This window comes from Apteryx mantelli, chromosome 6, assembly GCF_036417845.1.
Source record: "Apteryx mantelli isolate bAptMan1 chromosome 6, bAptMan1.hap1, whole genome shotgun sequence".
NCBI lineage: Eukaryota > Metazoa > Chordata > Aves > Apterygiformes > Apterygidae > Apteryx > Apteryx mantelli.
This window is the reverse complement of record NC_089983.1, coordinates 22,612,625-22,632,818: the sequence shown is the minus strand read 5'-3', so window position 1 is coordinate 22,632,818 and position 20,194 is coordinate 22,612,625. Positions and strand designations below refer to the sequence as shown.

General features: G+C 35.6%; 1 protein-coding gene across 3 annotated transcripts in view; it reads right to left on the bottom strand.

Annotated features, from left to right (window-relative positions):
- PDE1A (phosphodiesterase 1A) overlaps positions 1 to 20,194 on the bottom strand; it is a 192,974-nt gene that overhangs the window by 109,751 nt on the left and 63,029 nt on the right. The window contains exon 1 of one of the 3 annotated variants that reach the window (XM_067298514.1): positions 2,911 to 3,265. The exons of the other annotated variants lie outside the window; for them this stretch is intronic. Coding sequence (XP_067154615.1) covers positions 2,911 to 2,963 — 53 coding nt within the window. The 5' untranslated portion in view covers positions 2,964 to 3,265. Of the gene's footprint in view, positions 1 to 2,910; positions 3,266 to 20,194 lie in introns of those variants that run through there. 3 annotated transcript variants of the gene reach the window in all.

Here is a 20,194-nt window from a genome sequence, read left to right as displayed (position 1 = left end):
AAGACATAGCAGTTCTTAATAATAAATACAGAATGTCCTCAGTAATTTATGTTAGCATTAAAATAGCTAGAGAATACCCAAGCCGTGAGATGTGATGAAATATATCTTTGCATACGACGGGCTATTCTTCTGATACTAAGGGAAGTGGGAATCTCTAAGCATTTGGAGCTTGGTTTCTGATGCAATTATAATTTTTTATCCAAACTGATGTGCTTTAGTAAGCAGTTATATATTACTCATAAGCAGGGTTTTTTTTTTACACTGTCATATTTCTGAATGAATTTTTTTAGTTATTTCCAAGCATGACTGGGTAGGAAATATCAAAATTCCACTACTTTCCCAGTATTTTCATATTTTTACTCCTCCATGAATTCAAGTATTACAAAAACTTTGAAAATTAAGTAGAAATATCTTTTTATTATTCATTTTCAGGTCTGAAAATATAATAGTTATCCTACCCTTATGCAGAACATTGGCAATATTGAAGGGATTATTTAGAATAAATACTCAGTTTATTTTTCACATTACCTTCAAAGCAACTCAAGTAAAAGTACAGATCCAAGGTAAATGTAACTTTGCTTAGTAGGAAAGGAAGATATTCACATGCACTTATTAAATTCTGATATAGATCCCAAGAAAGAGCTATTTTTAAGAGTACATCTACAGTCAGTGTTTGATGTAGGTGACATATGGATAAAAATCCAAAAATAACATGGGTAATTTGATACTTTCCTCACTTTTTGAGGAAAGAATGGTTTGAAGTGACAATTCAGTTACCTGGATGTAAGGTCTGTGCCTAATAAAGCCATCTCACCTAAATGCAGAGATAATTACTGAATTAAAAGAACTGAGACTAAATCTTCACAATACTGTAAGTACACTTTTTCACTTGAGAAATAATTTCCAAAATCATAAGGAAAATGAACACACATGAAAAAATCAGCTGTTAACGTACTTTGATAGCATCTGTATTTACTGTACATGATATAATCTTTATGGCGTAAAGAGATTGTCTTTCTGTTTGAGCTGCCTAAAATATTACACTGGTCTCAACCTTGGAAACACTTCTTAAGCATTTACTGTAGTATAAGAGAGATCCTTTGCCAAGGAGTAACTTTGGTGCCATGGAATCTTAGGGGGCTTTCCATATTAGGGGTTTTCGAGCTCGGGATTAAAGGAGCCAACAGCAGTTAGTTGCAATTATGTATTTAAAACTGATTTACAAGAATTGGTTTGGGTAAGAAATTTTGAAACTTCTTGTATTTCACTGGGTTAAAGTTTCCTCCCAAAAGAGAATTTACTGAAACATCCATAAGAAAGCCTTTGCAAACTATCTAGTACTGAATTAGCTACATCATATTTCTATAACAGACTTCCGAAAACATCAGGAAATATGCACTTATTCTGCCCCAGTTCTAACAGCCCCAAAAGACTGCAAAGAATGTGCCTTTAAAATAAATTTTTTAAATGTCACAGTTTAGTGGATAATTATTATACATCCTCAATAATAATTATTGATGTTTAAACACAAATATAGTCAGCTAAAGCTATTATTAGCCTAAATATAAAGATATTACTTAAGGGAAATATTGAACATCTCTTAATCATCAGTCAAAAGCTCTCTACAAAATAACTGTTAACTTTATTAAAGTAGGGTGCAAAATGTTTAGTTTAATCTATGATGCAAATCGCATAGGAAATCCACACAGTTTAGGACATCCTAAATTAAGGTTGACAGTTACATCATTTCATTCTCACAGTACTCATAATGTCCATATTTCCTTCCTGTACCATAACTGTAATACTATTGAAAAATGTTTCCTCACTTAACAATAGCAATATAAAAGCCTGTGATTATTACCTGTCTGAATCTACTCGGAAGCTCAAATGCCAATCATTACTGCAATCCCATAATTCATGACATCAGCAAAGGCCATCCAATAAGTTACAATCCTGTATTTGCTCTGGGATCATCTATAGCCTTATCAATACTGTGGTTACAATAGCCTATTGATATCACCCAGTAAGTGTTAGAGTTTTGTTAAAGATGTCACTAGCTATAAACAGAAGTGTGAACTACTGCAGGTTTATTTAATTTTATAGCCACTGAATCCTTGTTCATAATAGTTTGATAGATGCTATTTCCCATGCAAGGTCACTTGATCTGAAACTATGACTGGCCAAAGGAAAGAAAGGAGTTTCCTGGGGTAAAAATCAGAAATAATCTAGATCTGTAAAAAGAATTTTATAATTGACTTTAAAATATAAAACAATCTGAAATCAGAAAGACATTTCATAGATCAAAATAACACATGTTGGAAACAGTGAAGAGTCACCTCACAAAACCTCCAACTTGTTACTCCTTAAACTTGAACCTTTTCTATCAGAAGAGTCCTATGGATTAGCTATACTTCAGTCACTCGGCTGCAAGTCCCTGCAGACAAGCTATTTGACTCTGAAAGGTGTATCATTTTGAGTATGAAAATCCAGACATCCAGACATAATCAGCTAAACCAACCAAGAACAATGTTTCGCATTTAAACAGCTTTATAATTCCAGAATACACTGAGGGATTGCAGAGCTGTACAAAAACAAAACAAAACACAAAGTTTTCAGGAGCTATGCTGTTCCTCTTTCAAAATAAAGCCAATCCCCCACAAAACTTTACAGACCGTAGATGACTGAGAGGACAGAAAAAGAACTTCTACAAAGTCTCAGTACAAGTGGAAGAAATATATTCTGAGCAGCAAAACATCTAATATGTTACTAGGATACGCGACGTTAAACTTTAAACTATTTCTCTTGAACTATTTTGCTCTGTGCTTGCATATGAAATTTAAGTTAACAGATAGGATGTAGAAAGTAAAGTTCATTACTTTTTCAGTTCAAAGTAACCATAACATCACTTACCTAAAGATTGGTCTTTGGAGATGCTTTTTCTTGATTGAAACACAATCATCCATTTAAAGGAGGAAAAAAGACTTCTTCCAGCAAATAACTCCAAAAAGCCCAGGCAGTAATCTGGAAACTTGTTCTTAGCTACTGTGCTGCAGAGAGCACACAGAATGGTATTTTGGTGCTGGGGGAAGCTTCCCTCCCTCTCTCTGACAGTTGAGCAAAAAAGGGCCATAGAGGCCACATAAGCCAGGCACGTCCGTGCACTACCAAACTGTGCAGGCTGTGCAAAAGCACTGGAGTCAAGTTGATCGAAGCACGGAATAGTACTGGATTCCTTTCAACTGTGCAAGAAAAAAGGGAAGCTTTGCCAAGTGCTACCCAGGTAAAAATTTGTTAGATTATTCCAGCCGTGAGAACACTTCTTACACATGCTGGTCAAAGTCTTGAATGCAGAGTCACTCTCTCTCTCTCTCTCTCTTTAAAACACACTGTTCTGAGACTCAACTTTTTTTTCTTCAAAATAAAAGTTGTGCAGCTGTTTCAGCATTCCCATGCGAGTACCTTCAGAAAGTTTGTTCTGGTAAAAGAGCTGTACACAAATTAATGAAGACGGATGGATCTGGTCTGTGAGGTTGGCTCTACTTCAAGAGATTGTAATTATTTTACAATCTGGCTTTTATTCACTCTGGATGATGTGTGGATATAACTAGGCAAATTAAAGCACTGCTCATAATTTTTAGCATTCATAACCTAATAACCTACAGTTGGCTGAAGCAGAATATGGTGTTTGCAGCTGGTATAACCAAAACTACATAAAACAAACCAATGCTACATTAGTGAGGAAAACAAAAACGACCAAATTCAGATAGTGGCAGTAGCAAACCATTACTGTTTGCAAGAAAAAAATCTCAACAGAAATTCAAACTCAAGAGCTTACTCTGACGTCACGTGAACATAAATCAGGAAGACTTCAACCAGAGTGAACAGAGGCTGTAAAGAAAGCTGTAAAGCCGCAGTGGCTCACCACAGTTCTGGGTGAACTGAGAGCCACGAGTGGTTCAGGTGAGATGCCATCTCCTGGGCACCTCCAGGAGCAATAACAAAGCTGTGCTGCCGCTGGGCTTGACAGTAACAGGAAACCCAGCTACAGCAGCAGTAAACCAGCACCTCAACATCAGCATATGTGTAGCTGTACAACCTGGCTGTGCCCTGGAACTGCATGCCACCTTCCTGCAAAGGAAGGAAAGGCTCTGCTGCCGGTGTTTCTTCCCTATGACCCAGTACTGAGGCTCCCTTTCAACTTGACTCTTAAAATGCACTTGGTAGGTGTCATAACACTCTTGGCTAGGTGAAGCTTTTAATGTGTGACAAGTAGGATCAGGAAGGTTGGCCATCCCCTGAAATTGCATTAGGGGATGGAGGGAGAGCAGAAGAGTGCTAAATTTCCACGTTCAAGTATACAACACTGCCAAAATCAAATTACTTTTGAGGGACATTATAAATTAGCAAAAAAAAGGGACAAGTTAAGTAATACTGAGATCTGTCTTAGGCTGTATATGACTAAGAAAATTAATATTACATTATGCACAATTTTTTATGAATTTCACAAAATTTCCATGAACTAACAATATGTAACAATCAGACACATAACATTATTCCAGCAATAAATATTTTCACAATCACAGTAAAATTTAGCAATTTAGTAGATTTTACTGAAATGGGTCAAATCTCTTCCTAGATCTAATATCTATTGCTTATAGAACAGAGTGATAGTGTAAAGTTTGGTTAGCCTAGAAGGACCCAGAAACTGATCCCCACACTATGTAAAATTATTTTCCTGACCCAACCATGGAGCAATCAGCTAATGGAAAAATGATCAGACATCCATCACCAGCTATTTTTTGTTAATCCAGTTTCACCCTGCCCACCCTTCACTTCACTAATTTGAGAAGTAAAGAGGAGTACATCTTCATCACAGATTAGTTTTTGCCAAGATCTTGAAGATCTTGAGGATCTTTGCTCAAACATATGCAGTGTTTAGAAAATGAAGAAGTTTTAACGTTGAAATATTTTTAAAGCCTTTCAGATAGTCATGATCTTGTTGCCTGTCAAGATTCACATTTTTTTCTATGTAGTTTTCTTCCTCTGATTTCAGCTTTTCAAAACAATCTTCTGCTTTTTGAAGTATGTTAAATCACTGTCTACAGACCCAGCAGATCACTGAAAAAACTTCCCTTTTCTTTCTTTTTCACATTATGTGTATAGGACAGTTGTGTTTTCTGTTATTCAGAAGGACTAGCTGTAACTCAGGGCAAAGAGCCTGATATCTTCAGAGAGTTTCTAGAAAAAAAATCTACAAATTCTCAGTGAGAGCTATACTAAATATGTTATTTTCCAATTAACTCCCCACCCTTTCATTTAGCAGTTTTACCAGTCCTGAAAATAGTAAACACTTTAAAAGTAATTTTTTCTGGGCCTAGTGCAGTGAATATTGTTGTTTATGGGACTTCAATTCAAGCATGGAACTGAAGAAAGTATTATCTGGGGGAACTGAAATTCCTCCAGTGTGGTTACTCTGGATACAAGGAATTGACAGCTGTTTAAAAAAAAAAGAGAGAGAGAGAGAGAGAGAGAGAGAGAGAAAGAAAATTTTAATATAAAATGGTAACAGAACTTTGTTTTAATTACACTGTTTCATCTTCCAAATAGCTTTTTTGTCCATTTAAAGCCACTGAAACTTTTCCTATAATATCAAGAAATCAGTTCTTCATGTAGAAAAAGTATTTGCACAACTTCTTCAATAAAGGGCATTTCAGAAAAATGTGACAGGACTATTTGAAGCCTAAATCCCACTAAAATTACTCCTATCTTGTTCAGTGGAAAAACACAAGTAAAATTAACCAGCATGTAACTTTTTGCAGATTACAGTACTGGGGTATAACAATGCAGTGATATTAGTTAATCATACGACATACTCAGATCAGATACACTGAATGGATGCATTTTTATTAGAATGAGTAAGCCTTTTTCATGAAAGCATTATCAGAATTTTAAAAAATCCTCTATAGATAATCTTCACTTTATTTCTTGCCTCAGACTAATCCTTTCAGCAGAAATTAGAACGGTAAAAAACTATTTAAATAATGCCCTAGAGATCTCTTATTTAATTTGCCAACACTGGATGAAATTCAAGCAGAAAACTCCTGAATTGTTTGTTTCCAATTTTTTTCCAATTATCATTGCTATTGTTTGCCCATCACAACCAATGACCGCTGCTCTTTCTGCAAGCTATTGTTCTTTCTATAAGGAAGCTATTTTTATTTCATCTCCCATGCATAAGTTCATGTGAAAGCAGACTTTTTGGACCAAAAGCATGTAACACCTTACTATTCACAAAACCTGAGCTTGACCAACCTCAAGACCTATAGCAATAGGCAAGTGATTTGATATCTAGTACTATTTCTTAATCCAAATGACTGCATGTGAACTAGAGCCCAAAATACTCTTACCCTATTTGCTTTAATTTCATAATGATCTGTAGCTTTCTGCTAAAAGTCTAGAAATGTAATTACTTTTCCTACTTTAATTTCAAACCTATGGGCAATTAATATGGTAAATTTAGGAAGCAGTAACCTGTATGTGCCTAAAAAACAGACTATCTATTCTTTCTGACTAAAATACCTACTGACAAATTAAGATTGCTGGTCAGGGCTAAGAGCACATCTACCCCAATAGACAGATAGATGGGTGGGAGATCCAACAGAAATGGAGGACAGAGAAACTCCAAATGATTGGCCAACCACATATGGGAGAAAGAAACAGTCTTTATGAAACTGCTGGAATATAAGTGAGAAAAATAATTAGTAAACTGTACTGGAAGAGTAGTGGTTCTCTCAAAGTGGAAAGATAATTTATCTAGGAAGCTCTCTGTCCTGGGGCCAGCACTATTCAATGTTTTCTTCAATGACTTGGATGGAGATATGTTATATACTTAGTCCATCACAGACAATATTTGACTAGTATGTTCTTCTGACAGCTGTGTAGGTCAGTCTCAATTCATTTCTTTGTGCTGACATCAGCAAAACCCACTCTGAAACTTAACCTAATGGCTTCTCTGTGCTTGAAAACTAGGCAGTACTGGAGATAACTGTGACTTATTCAGAATCCAGATAGAAAAGCTGGCAAACATTACTGGTTCTATTGTAGTGCATGTGGTAAAGCTCTGTGCAAACAGTTGTGCGGGTCTTTAAGATCTGGCTTCCCTTTTCACCTCTCATTTGTATGAATATTTATAAAATTGCTTTATTCTCCCTCTTGCTTTCCCTGTTTACACATGCACGCAAACAAAGCACAGAAGCTTATGTCAATGTCATCGTACAGGAGATTAATTTCCCTGCAAAGACTTTCCTGCTCAGACTGGAGCACAGGAACTAGGTTTAAGAGGCTTCCCAGGCCTTTACTTTTGCTTTTATATTTTAACACATCTAAAGATTTCTAGGAAAGCTCTAAGCAAATAAGTGAAACTGTTCCACAGAAAACCCAGTGGCACTGCTTTCTTTTATATCCCTACACGTTCTCTTTACAAACATGCTCTTGCATTTTTTTGATCAGAGAATCGTATTTTATAAACCTATGTCTCCCTGCCTGATATTCCCAGTGAATATCCTACTGGTCCCTTCGTTTTTCAGGGCTTCTTTGGATCTGTCATCATCTGCAATATTCCAGAAGAAGACCTTCTCTGCTCCTGCAGGAGCACCTCCAGAAGGTGACTCATCCAACATGTCTTAAACATGAAATGGTGCCCTTTGATGGTACTTTTCTTTCACTGTCCTTTACAGAAGAGAAGACTAGACCCTTAAACAGCTAGCTTAGATCAGAGGGCAAGTTCACTGGAAATTATAATATATTGAACCTAAAAGATATCTTTTTATAAAAACAGTAGCATTAGTCAATCTTCAAAGTAACTAAAGATATAGAATTATCCTTTACAACAATGACTACAACAGCTTCTAGAATCCTGCTACATGACCGTGAATTTAACAACTTTTTCTGACCAAGAAATAACGAATAGTATTGGAAGAAGAAGCATCCTGGTTGCCACAAGACTAACTAGTTGTTGAAGTACAGGCTGCAAGTCTAGTAGCATGAGAAACAGAAGTCCAGAGTCCAGACTGAACAATATACCATAAAATATATGCCCATAGATAGATAGATAGATAGATGGATAGATAGATAGATTGATCGAATAATCGATCTATGGAGATATCTATGATATATATATAGATCTAGCTAGCTAGCCATAAATATATATCAGAAGTTGACGATACCAAAGAACACTGTCTCACGAGGACATTGCTTGTCTAGGTCAATACAACTCTTCTGAAGACCATGACTAGTATCAGAGTCATATTTATTTGATTCTACTTAGTATTATCAGGATTTTATTCTTGGCATCTTTAGTGAAGAGGAAAAAAAAGGAGGGGGGGAGAAATGGGAAGAAGAAAGAAATTCCTTTGGGATATAAGATGCTAAATTAGTACTGAGATACACAAGTCAAACTTGGCATTCTTTGGTTTTGAGCCAGTGCCATATTATTATTGGCCACTGTGGATGGAATTTCTGTCTTTATTGGAAAACATTGTAGTTGATTTGCTGTGTGCTTTCTAAATGCATAAATATAACAGCAACTATATACCGGACAATAAAGCAACTTCTGAGTAAGCACACTGTTATTCTTCAAGGGGGAAAAGTGGTAACAAAATGCCCTGTACTGATAAGATACAGAATATTAGTAAAAATAGTGGCTAACTTTTTAAAGATATTAATTAAAAATGACAGCTACTTTATAAAAGATATTAATTAAAATGTATGTGACAGTATAAATATTTGGTATAATTCTTAAAGATAGCAAAAAAATAGTTTAGAACTATCTCCAGATTTATCCGGAAAGGAAAGCAGGAGTAACTTGTGGCATGTTAAGAATGGCTGTTGGACAGCTGCAGGATCATGACCAAAAGAATTTCTCTGCTAAACTGCAGTTCCCCAGGGAAAATATATGAACATTTAATAGGACAGAGACTATACTAAAAGGAATCAGAAGAGACATGGTAGATGGTGGCTGTTCACTTGAGCTATATTTGATGAAGAAAGAAGTTCTTAAGAACTTATGGAAGTTATGAAAGTTATGAAACTTAACTGTGTCTATTTTCTCTACATACAATGAAAGCTCCCATTTGAAAGATGTGAATAAAGAGGCAAGAATTTATTATAACAACCTATCCACTACATAGCTTATTCTTCTTAACTAGGGTTCAAATCCAGCTTTACCCTTCCGTGTAGGTGGGGATGTTTTGCCAGAGTAGGAATTTCAAGCGAGCTTTTAACAACCATCAGTCATGTATATTAGAGAAACAATTGCCAGAGAGCTGAAAGAATTGAAGGCCTGTTCTGACTAAGGGTATATGAAAAATAAAGCATAGTTTTTAATATTTTTTTCGGGCAATACTGCTTCTGATACACTGATAAGATTTTTTCCCATTTTTTATTTTGAAGGTGTTTTATATCACTACCTTATATCATTGTCTCAAAGTCCAGCTATTTCTTAGCTCTCTGGAACTTCATTTTCACTGGCTAAAAAACTCTGGCCTATGTGCAGTTACTGACATTTTCTGGTTTTCATCATTAGCTTTCTGGCATCCAGTCTGGGAGAAATGGCAACTATCTGGAAGTACACACACAAGCATTCCCCTAGAGTATTGGCATTGTCTGACAGTTGTTACGGTGTCTTTTTTATCAACTATTTGTTCTTTGGTCACATTGTCATTATCCACAGGCCAGATACAAAAGAAGTTGCAATAGCAGAAACTCTGCAGGTGATTATGTATCTTCTTACAAGACTCCTTCTTTGAAATGGCATCACTAATAATACCAGAGCATTGCTTTCTGATTCCAAAAATTACTTTTAAATAACAGTTTGCCTGTAGATGTCTTGAAATCTGACATTCTTCATTTTAAAGTTTTACAAATAGTGATAAATGAAGTACAGAGTTCAGCTCTACCCTAGGATAATGTAATATGGCCATACACAAAAAGATGCCTTGTGCATGACTCAGAAATCTATTATTCTAACGTAATAACATTTTGATCAACCTTATCTTTCCATTACAAAGATATTCACAAAACATAATGCATACAGTAATGATCTGTTTGGTTTTTTTTTTCATTCTGCCTAGATTCTATTATGGCCCTTGCAATGCACAGTACTGGTTTTCAAAGACAGGAAGACTGCACAGATTTTATATCTTTTATTTTACATATAAATTATTCATATTATTTTCCTCCTAATACCAAGCCATCATCTTCCCTCGCCACATACACACATAGACTTCAACCCAATTCTCTTACTTCTGATATATTTTTATTTACTATGATAACATCTGTGTGCCATCTTCCACAGTTACCTAGGGATATGACTCACATTCTCTGTGACTACTGTAAGGCCATCCCTAATTCCAGGAATCTTTCCCCTTTGTAAATACTGCATGCAGCACTTATGCTTGATACTTGTTCTTCACAGCAGCACTACTAGTGACAGAAGACTGGGAAGTTTCTCTCTTCTATCAATACTTCAAAGAGACCCAGAAGAAACCTCCACCCGTGGGCCACAGCAGCAGCACTTTCCAGAAGCAGGAGCTCTCTCAATATCAAATTCAGAGAGGAAAAATATCGTTAACAAGCAAAGCAGAAACTCAGATTTTTTTTGTATATCAAATGTTTCTACCTCTCTCCCCAACAAAGTTAATTCTTACTTACTATGACTGAAGTATCTAAAATGGGACTCCCTTGAGAACTGTAGCCTAGGTTTGAGAGGAATCTTTGGAACATATCTCAAATGCATTAGCTTATTTGTTTTAAAAGATTATGTGTGCAAGTATGACCAAGAATCCTTCAGCCTCCTGCTGGAGAAAGTGAGCACAGTTACACAAGTGTGGGAAACATATAGTGTATTTTCCCACTGAAATCACTGCTAAGGATCCTCAAGGAGGGTTCAGTACTGTGTTTGTGTTTAGGACCTGTTACTCCTTTCAATAAATTTCAACAATCAGATAATCTACAGTGGATTAGCTGGAATATCGCTTATCAACTTTTTTTTTTTTTAATAAAAACAGTGCTCAAATGTAGTTCAGTGCTCACCCTTTTCATCAGGGCTCAAAAGTTTGGAAACAACGTTAAATAAAAAGGACCTGACTGAAGAAGGTTAAACATACCAAACGTTACAGTTTATAAACAATGAATGAGTCATGGTTTCCTGCAAGCTCTTTGCCTGGAGTTTTTTTCTTTTTTCCCTTCCTCATAAAAATATATCTTTCTTCATTCATACTTTCAAAATCTCATTTCAGAAAAATCAATTTGAAAACTGTAATCGAACCACAAACTGCAAAAGAATTGAATACATATTCTTTTTGTACAATAATACACCTGACTTCCAGGATCTGGCAAACTAATTTTGCTAGTTAAATTCTCTGTGGTCTTTGAATGTGGGTACAATATAATTGGCTTTATTACTCATGCATTTATTTTACATGTGAATTTAGTATACATGTAAGGTGCTATACTACCAGCCTCAGAGAACAGAGCATTTTTCTTATCCACTAAAAAGATAAAGCATTGAAAACTTTGCTACCTATGGCTTGTAGGTGTACCTGGACCCCAGAACAGGTTGATATTTTTTAGATGGAAGTTTTAAAATTGAACAAAAAGCAACAAAGAACAGTACTTTTAATGAAAACTGTGTATTGATATCTCTCATGAAACTGTCAGGTTTAACTGTTATTAAACTTTTTTCATGAGTCACTACTGAATAGTTAATTAAAACCCCATATTCAGTTAGAAAAAGGTTTTCCAGTATAATTTTTTTTGTTATTAAAACTGGAGAATGAGTGTGTTTTCCCACTCACCCCCCAACAGTGTCAATTTTGTAGCTCTTATTAGAATTCTACCACTCAGTTCCACTCATCCCTCAATTCATCCCATCTTGTTCTTTCTGTAGAACTTGCCAAAAAACATGCTGAGTTGTGTTATTTGTTATGATTCTGGATTATATAATGTGGGCACTTTCTGATTAGAATCAGAACTGACAATCTAAACTAATTTTATGTAAACCACTGAACTCTGGGTAACACAATTCAGATGTGAATCATTAATGCAAAGATGAAGGATTCTTCTTTCAGGTCCCATGAGCCTCACGGTTCCCCTTAGTCTGAAATATTGTGTCTTTTCCTCATCTTTTTTCAAATTCTTATGACCAAAGCAAAAGTTGCCATTGCATTGTGCAATGCAGTGGTTATTTTAACATAGTTTCTTCTTTGACATGAGTGTGTTACACAATAATTTGTTTTCTTGCTCCTATCTATTAAATGTTTAGAACTTGTGATTAATTTTTATCTCATTTTTATAAGTATCAAAATCAACTCTCCACTAATGCTTAATATACAGCTTTCCCCTTAATATGAAATCCATATTCTCAACAGCTTTTGAATACCACTGCCACAAGCACAGTAAGCTGCTTTTGTTACACATTATTGGCAAGCAGTAAAGCATAATGAGACTAATTTGAAATTAATGATATAAATAGCCCAGTAGCAGGTTTTTAATTATCTTATAGCTGAATTTATAATTAAGCATAGAGATCTGTACATTCATTAATGCTACTCTGCTACTATGCTGAAAAGACAAGCTAGAACTGGAATTAACATGTCCAAGATAACAATATGCAATCCAGGCAAACGACAGGTAACAGATACCACTGCAGGTAGAGCAAGCTGGTTTTTCTGCTGAAACCTGGTGGGTGTTCCGTGGGGAATGTCAAGCATTTAATGGCTCTTCTGTTATCAGGCTTTTATTTTGTCCATTATTCTATGCTTTTGAATATTCAGACCAGAGCACTTGGTACAAGAATTAAACTCATGCACTTAGAAAAAAGAAATATATGACATGTATGGTCATGTGACTAGTTCTAACTGACGAACACAGGCCCAGCTTGGAACACTGAACATCACCAGTTAATTAAAATTAATTCACACAGTGAAACAAACTTATATGAACTCAGTACTTCCCACCATGAGTTATATTCAACTCACAGATATTTTAAAAAACACGGAGCCTCTTATTCACACCAGGGAGAAGTTGCTATAACATCAGTATAACATCAGCATTAATTGCATGATTAACTCACTCTCAATTCGGTCCTCAAAGAGCAAGAGGAGCTATATTCATTAAACAAGCTGTCTGTGCAAAACCATATACCCCGTACAGTTATCCCTATCTAATCAAGACATCTGCAGTGGAAAATAAAAAAAGCAATTGGAGATAATATTAGAAAGGAACAACTCCTATTCCATTAAAGAAACAGGTTTTAGTGGATCTTGAAGTAAACCTATGGGAAAACACACTCTCCATAGAGGAATTTTAACCCCCCCAGGAGCCCTGAACTTGGACAACACCTGTAAGATTTGCTTCCAGAAATATTAGCAAAGCCCATTCACATTTCTCAAGAAGTGAGGAATTTACATAAGAAGAATACGATCCCTAAAGATAACTAACTAACTTTCCTCATAACCAGTCAGTAGTATAGCTCACAGACAGGAATGCTAAACAGAACAGCCACTAGTATTACTACCCCTCAACATATAGCACAGCACTCGGCACTTAGCTTGGTGCCTTCTCCAAGCCTTAGACTGCAATAACACATGGGTCAAATCAACCTTCTAGTAGCCAGGCCTCACCTGTCAACATTTTGTGTCTTGCTTCCAAACTATTCAGAATGAGCTTGCGTCCTTTCCTCTGATACTGCTGCTCAGTTTCTTGAAGCTTCTTGCTTGAACTTTTTTGATATTAGATTCAGATAGCTGCTCCTTTTCTTTAACCGCAAATGAGTTTTATTTGAAGAACCACACAATATTTATTGCAAAGGAAATAAGCAAATTGTTTAATGCCATCACAGTAAATTAAAGACTTTAAATTTAATGACCATATAATGATTCTGGTTTGCTATAGTGAATGGCGTTCCTCTGCAGATACAGGTAATCAAGAAAGTATATAGCAATGGTGAGCATTTAAATAGCATGTAAAATGAAATGAGCATATTATAATTAATGACTACATGGCAGGTACTAAAACTTAATTGTTCACTGATCAGCCCTACTTACAGAGCATTTGGAACATTTATGAACCTGGTTTTCTCCCTGACTCTATACAAGCAAGCATCTGTGTCCACATGACTTCTGCCAGCAAAATGTCAATTAACATTAAGCATTTTTCTCACATGGATCAATGCAATGTTATTTAATTATACCTTTATCCAGATTAGTTATATGAATAGCTCTATAGTTATATACCCTTCGACCCTCATGAAATGATTCTTGCAGGGAGACTGTAGGCACCAACTGAAAAAACATGATGCAGAAAAACTTTCCACAAAAATATAGCCTAAGGAAAATGTTATAGGGTACTTAGGTCTACTTTTCTAAAGCTGTTTTGGCATGATCATTTTTAGGGGAAAAAAAACAGGGAAAACATGGAAAAAGAAAAACTAAAATAGCAGGAATATGTATCTGTATAAAAACAGGTTGTTTTCTGCTTCTCATAACTTCTGTTTTTCATATTCCTGTGTCAACCACTTTGTTTATGTTAAAAGGAAGATATTTCTCTGGTGTGGGGAACCATATTTTCAGGGCAGTTTTCATGAGTGAGTTCAAACAGTTACTGTGTTGTGCAGATGCTCATGTTACATAGCCGGGATGTGGGATAACGATGAAGCAGACTTTCCAAGTGGCTGGGGGTGTCAGTAGCAAAAAGAATTAAGAAAATAACCTGACTGAAAGAAGGAAGCCATTAAAAGCTCCAGCAGAGCTGAGGCTCTTTGGAAACACAAGAAGTAGTTGTAGATTTAAATAATGCTTCACTGGTCTTTCCAAGCAACAGCTGTCAGCAGTGAGACAATATGCCAGAAAGTAGCTTTAGTTCTTACAATAACTGGTTCTGATGCACTTCACATTCTCAATAGTTTCCTATTACATCAGGTGAGGACTCTAACTAGGAAACTGTATTGCAGATGCTGAAGAAAATTGTACTCCAGCTAAAGCTGAAAATTTGAAAACTGCAAACAAATATCCTTGAAAAGAGTGAAAAACAGAAGATTTATTCATTCATTGACAAAAATATGTAGTCCGAATCTCTGATAAAAAACAAAATATGATGGCGAACCCTGTCAAAAATCTCAGAATGATACTACTGAGAGATTTTATATCTGCTCCTGACCAAATAAACTGTAAATTTGCAAATGGCAATACTGCTTTACTTGCAGATTTGCAAATAAAGAATGTTTTGTGCTCCCAATTGACATTGTGAATATTAGAAAGGACAAAATCTCCTAAGCCAAAAGCTGTGGAGAGCATGTAAAGCTGAAAATCAGAATTCACAAAAATAGTATTTTGGAAGCAACACAAACAAGGCAAGACAGTGGCCACCGTTTGGAAAGAGATGCATTAATTGCAGTAGTTAGATCACTTTGAAGGAGTAAACAAGTGGTGGCAGAGATTATATCTCCCAGCATGATATTTTACTTATTTCATAACAGCAGAACACTGCTGACTTCTGTTCAAGTTTGTGATTACGTTCTGGATCCTTTTCTGTGGAACTGCAGCTTAGCTAGTTGTTCCCCATCCTGTGTTTGTACAGCTGATTACTGTTGCCTAAGTGTGGCAAAAGTCTGGCAAGAGCATTATGTTTTTTTAAACCATATCCATCATTTTGAATTCTAATTTTGCTTTCCAGTTTATTCTAAGCTCTTGCAGTAAATTAATAACACTCCAAACTCTTGATCAGAAATGGACCTATGATGGAGTACTTCAGAGCCATGGACACATCTTTTAATTCTGACAATAAGCCTTTCATAATTCTTTGCCAAAATTAGTTTTCCAACGTAATTCATAGAAACTTCCTCTGAGCCCTAACAGGAATTACATGGATGTGTTTCTCAAGAAACCATACAACAAAAGAGGTGATGAATAAGTGACTATTCACAGTGACAACTACAGAGGAAAAAGTAGGGCTAAAAGGCAAAGACTCCACACAGGAAACAGACTGTACACATTCTAATTTCAGCCAACTATTATCAAAACCACACTTTCAAATTTGCAGGAAAATAGCCTTCCATCAGTAACTGCTGTGAGCAATGACCCTTCATTAGACTCTTATCTAAACTGATATTGATCACAGGTTAACTATAGTTGGGACAAAAACATTTTTGCCAACTGTATGAAACCATCTTGGAAATCACATACTTCACAAGTGGGAAGTGCATTATCCTCACTGTATTTCTTAGACTAATCCAACAGTATGACATTGAGATGACATCTGAATATGCATGAGACAACTTAGATTTTAGCCTTATAGAGATTTAGCACGTTATTTATTGCTAATAGTGCACAAAGCCTTGCTTATGCTGTGTTGATGGTGAAAGCTGATCACTTCACAGAACGTCCTCTGTTGCCTGAAGTGGCAACTGGTTATTCTTCCTTCTTGTACAAATGCAGACAGTGTGGAGTGATAGATAAGCCTCTGGGCTAGGACTTAAGAGCCTTGAGCTTTTGATTAGTTTATTGATTGGACAGGTCGCTTTCAACTCAGACTAAGTTTCAACCCTGGGAGCTAATGAAACTCCTTTCCTGCAAAAGGTGCTTTGACTTTTACAGATTAAAATGCTTTGCAAGAACTACATATTCCTTTTTTGTTTGCTGTTTCTGCTATATCAGGTATATTTTCTTTTCTATTTCAGTGACTTTTTAGTATTAGTTTCCTTTCAAAGTCTGTTTCCCATGCAGTAACATCTAACAATATCTTTTTCATCCTTCTTATGTATCAGATGCTTTAGCTTCATATAGATGTTGTCAACTTGTGCATATATAACTTACAATTTTTCATTAGCAGTTTCCACAAATTCAGTATGTCCTTTGGTATAAGCTTTAGGGAACTGCTTTAAAGCAACAAAAGGCAAATATCATCTTGTCCTCAAGGTTTCTGCTTTTTTCCAAAACCACACTTAATATTTGTAATACTGCAGCAATTTCCTGCTGGTGCTTTGATCCAAGAACATCATGAGCTATGCAGGTGGTTTCTGTCACACCATCATTCATATTTTTGACAGATTTGGAGTCTGCATAATATTCCCTGATAAATTTCTTAATGTGATCTGTGCCAGGAAAGGAAAGCTTATGTTCTGCCAGCTTGCTGACAAACTCCATCTATGATATCAGACTTTTGCTCAGTCAGTAATGCAAATAAACTTTCAAATCACAGTGAGAAATACTGAAGAACCTTGCATTAGAAGAGAGCTGCTACACTTGACCAGGCTGACTTGTCAAATCACAGGGCTGTGTATAATTTGTTTCATGATCATCATCTTTTTTTTTTTAATAGAAGAATATCTTTAAATGAGTCTGGAGTTAAGCCAAATTACTTACTCTCTCCCATCAGCACGGCACAATTTTTCAAGTTAAGCAACATGACAAGGAAAGGAATACTGTGTGTCAATAATCTCCCTTAAATTGAAGCCATAAAAACAGGGTTGGGAGTATCCTGCTTAAAGGACTCTTCACTAACAACGTTGACTCGGGGTGAGAGGAAGGAGGAAGAGTACTGAAATTTTACAAGTCAGCCAGGAGAACAGGTCAAGGATATAACTATTCTGGATTGTAAAGAAACATGTAGAAACACAGGAGCTATTCAGAGCTCTTCCCAGTTATATACTTACTCTAACAGAGAATTGAAATGAAACCTACTTTAACTGCTAGCACTTCTTGATACTAACAAAATTAAAAAGACAAATCCATGTAAGACTCTAAATTGAACACCACAATGCATGAAATATCCACTTATTTGTTTTCCTGATGTAAAAGTACTGAAATGTGTACACTTTGACACAATCCTGCTAGATAGACAATATATTATTCATGCTGCAACCTATATTGAAAGCTGCAACCTATATTGAAAGACTGTTTTGTCCTACCAAAATTAATCTGCTGCTGGGCATACTGATTGAAGGGATTTAGAGGGATAATGTGGTTTAGGACCATTCCTATAACCACCAGTTCTGGGGAGTTTTAGGTCTTCTCCCTCCCTTATTACTTCCATTAAAGTCATTCTCTCCTCACCACCTGTCTCTCTTAGAAATTCTTTTATTACACACCATTTGATTCCTCCATTTTTGCTAGTACCCCAGCATGGAAAAAATAAATACTAAAATACTAAAATAATAGCATTTACCTACTGAGTAAAGATTTTTCACTAATGTAGCAGTTGTTCATAATACCTTGGAAAATTTTTCATTTTAAAACAATTTATTATAGCCATTTGTTTGCTGTGATAGTACGCGGTTCCCAGTGGTAGATAAAGACATCACTGTACCAGGTGCTATACAAACAGAATGAAAAGCTGATTCCTTCCCAAAGGGGATCTCACAACATAAGTTAGTTATCTGAGAAATGAGCACACTGATATGTTACCAAGTCTGAATTTTGTTCTAAACATTCAGCAGTGATTGGTGAAAATGAATTCGCATCCTACAGTAGTTTACTTGTAGGCAGAATCAATTATGCTTTGAGTCATTTTTATGAGGTTCAATACACAGAGAAATTACAACTATACCAGGTTAAAATAAGACTCCTTGTTTGTTTATAGACAAATGCCAGGGAATATTTATAGGAGTGAAAGTAACAAACTCTTTGCTTAAAATGAGATAATAGCTATGCAAACCAAACACTGAATATAATTATTGAATATCCGATGTCTCAGTTCCAACAGTGAACAAATGAGGTGGGACTGGTCTCACACTTTGAGAGCCAGCTTCCAATAATGACAGATACTACAGCTAAACAGGCTAACATACCTTCTTTTGTAAAGCAGCTAGCCTAACTTCAACATATACAATTTTTACACAGATATGAAACATTTCTTGCAGGTTATTCTAAGAAAGACAGCCCTGAGAGTCCTGGAAATCAGTATCATTTCCTGCTTAAAACACAAAGCTGTGCTGCTTTAATTTTTTAGTTGATTAGGTTGAAATGATAACTTTCTGAAGTTACAGTAATATTTAGCACATCTTTAAAGGGTGCAAATAGATAATGAATGGTGATTGCAGTGAAATTACACAGGAAGTGATGAATCATTTTATACTCTCTTGCTGGTCTTATTTTAAAACCAAGATCTTGGAGCTTATCCTCATTTTATTCTGGGAAATGTCCAAAAAGCTGTAGCGTATTTTTCTAGACCAAGGGTTAAAACAGACACACAGAAAAATGTAACAGAAAAACAACTGCTCAAAAAGAGAAAAAGAAAGAGAGAAAAGCCAATGACAACAAAAGTCCAAGATCTTCTAGAGATGTAGCCTGAGGTTCCTCTTTAACTGTCAGAATATTCAACTTTCCACAATTAGCACAGGGAAAAAGGTGAAATAAAGTTCTAGAAAAAATGTCAAACATGCTAAATAGGGCAAGAACTAAGATGAGTGTTTGCAAAAGCAAAAAATAAAAAAGCAGTGTTTGTAAAAGCAATGGTTGTAAAAGCGTCTCTTCAGTGTTTTTGGATACGTGATCGGTTTTGTGTATGTGGTCTGACTTGGAACACCTAGAAATTTCAAACCAAAAATTCCATTCCATATGGAATTTTTCAGTCCTTAGATTTACTTTATAAGTCTCTTGAGAAAATTTATATACCAATCATTTTGTTCTAAGGAGGGAATAAGTATAGTTAAATTAGTTTCAACCTTTAAGTTGGTTAAGTTTCAAGTGTGAATGAAGTACTGCAATTTTCTGCATATAATCTGTATAGGAAACCCAGATCTCCTTAAAAATATGCATACTTTAAAATACACTTTCTGATAACCTAGACAAGATCAGCACCAGAGCCAAAAGGACTACTTAAGGTGAGAGAATTCCTCAGTTAAATACTGCTTCATAACATGCACACTTATGTATAAATTGTACTCCTGAGATATGACAGGTGTGCTGGAGTTTTTGTTTGATTTTTTATAGATAGTTCATATATACACAAAAATACAAAGTATATTTACTTATACAATACAAATAATTTTTTTTCCTCTGAAATGCTTAGGATTAGGGAGAAAATAAAGGATTGAAACTCAAAAGGATATATTTTTGGAGATGACTTATATTCACTTCTTTTGCATACGTTTACAAAGGAAAAGCACACCTATTCAAGATAAATCTACACACAAAAA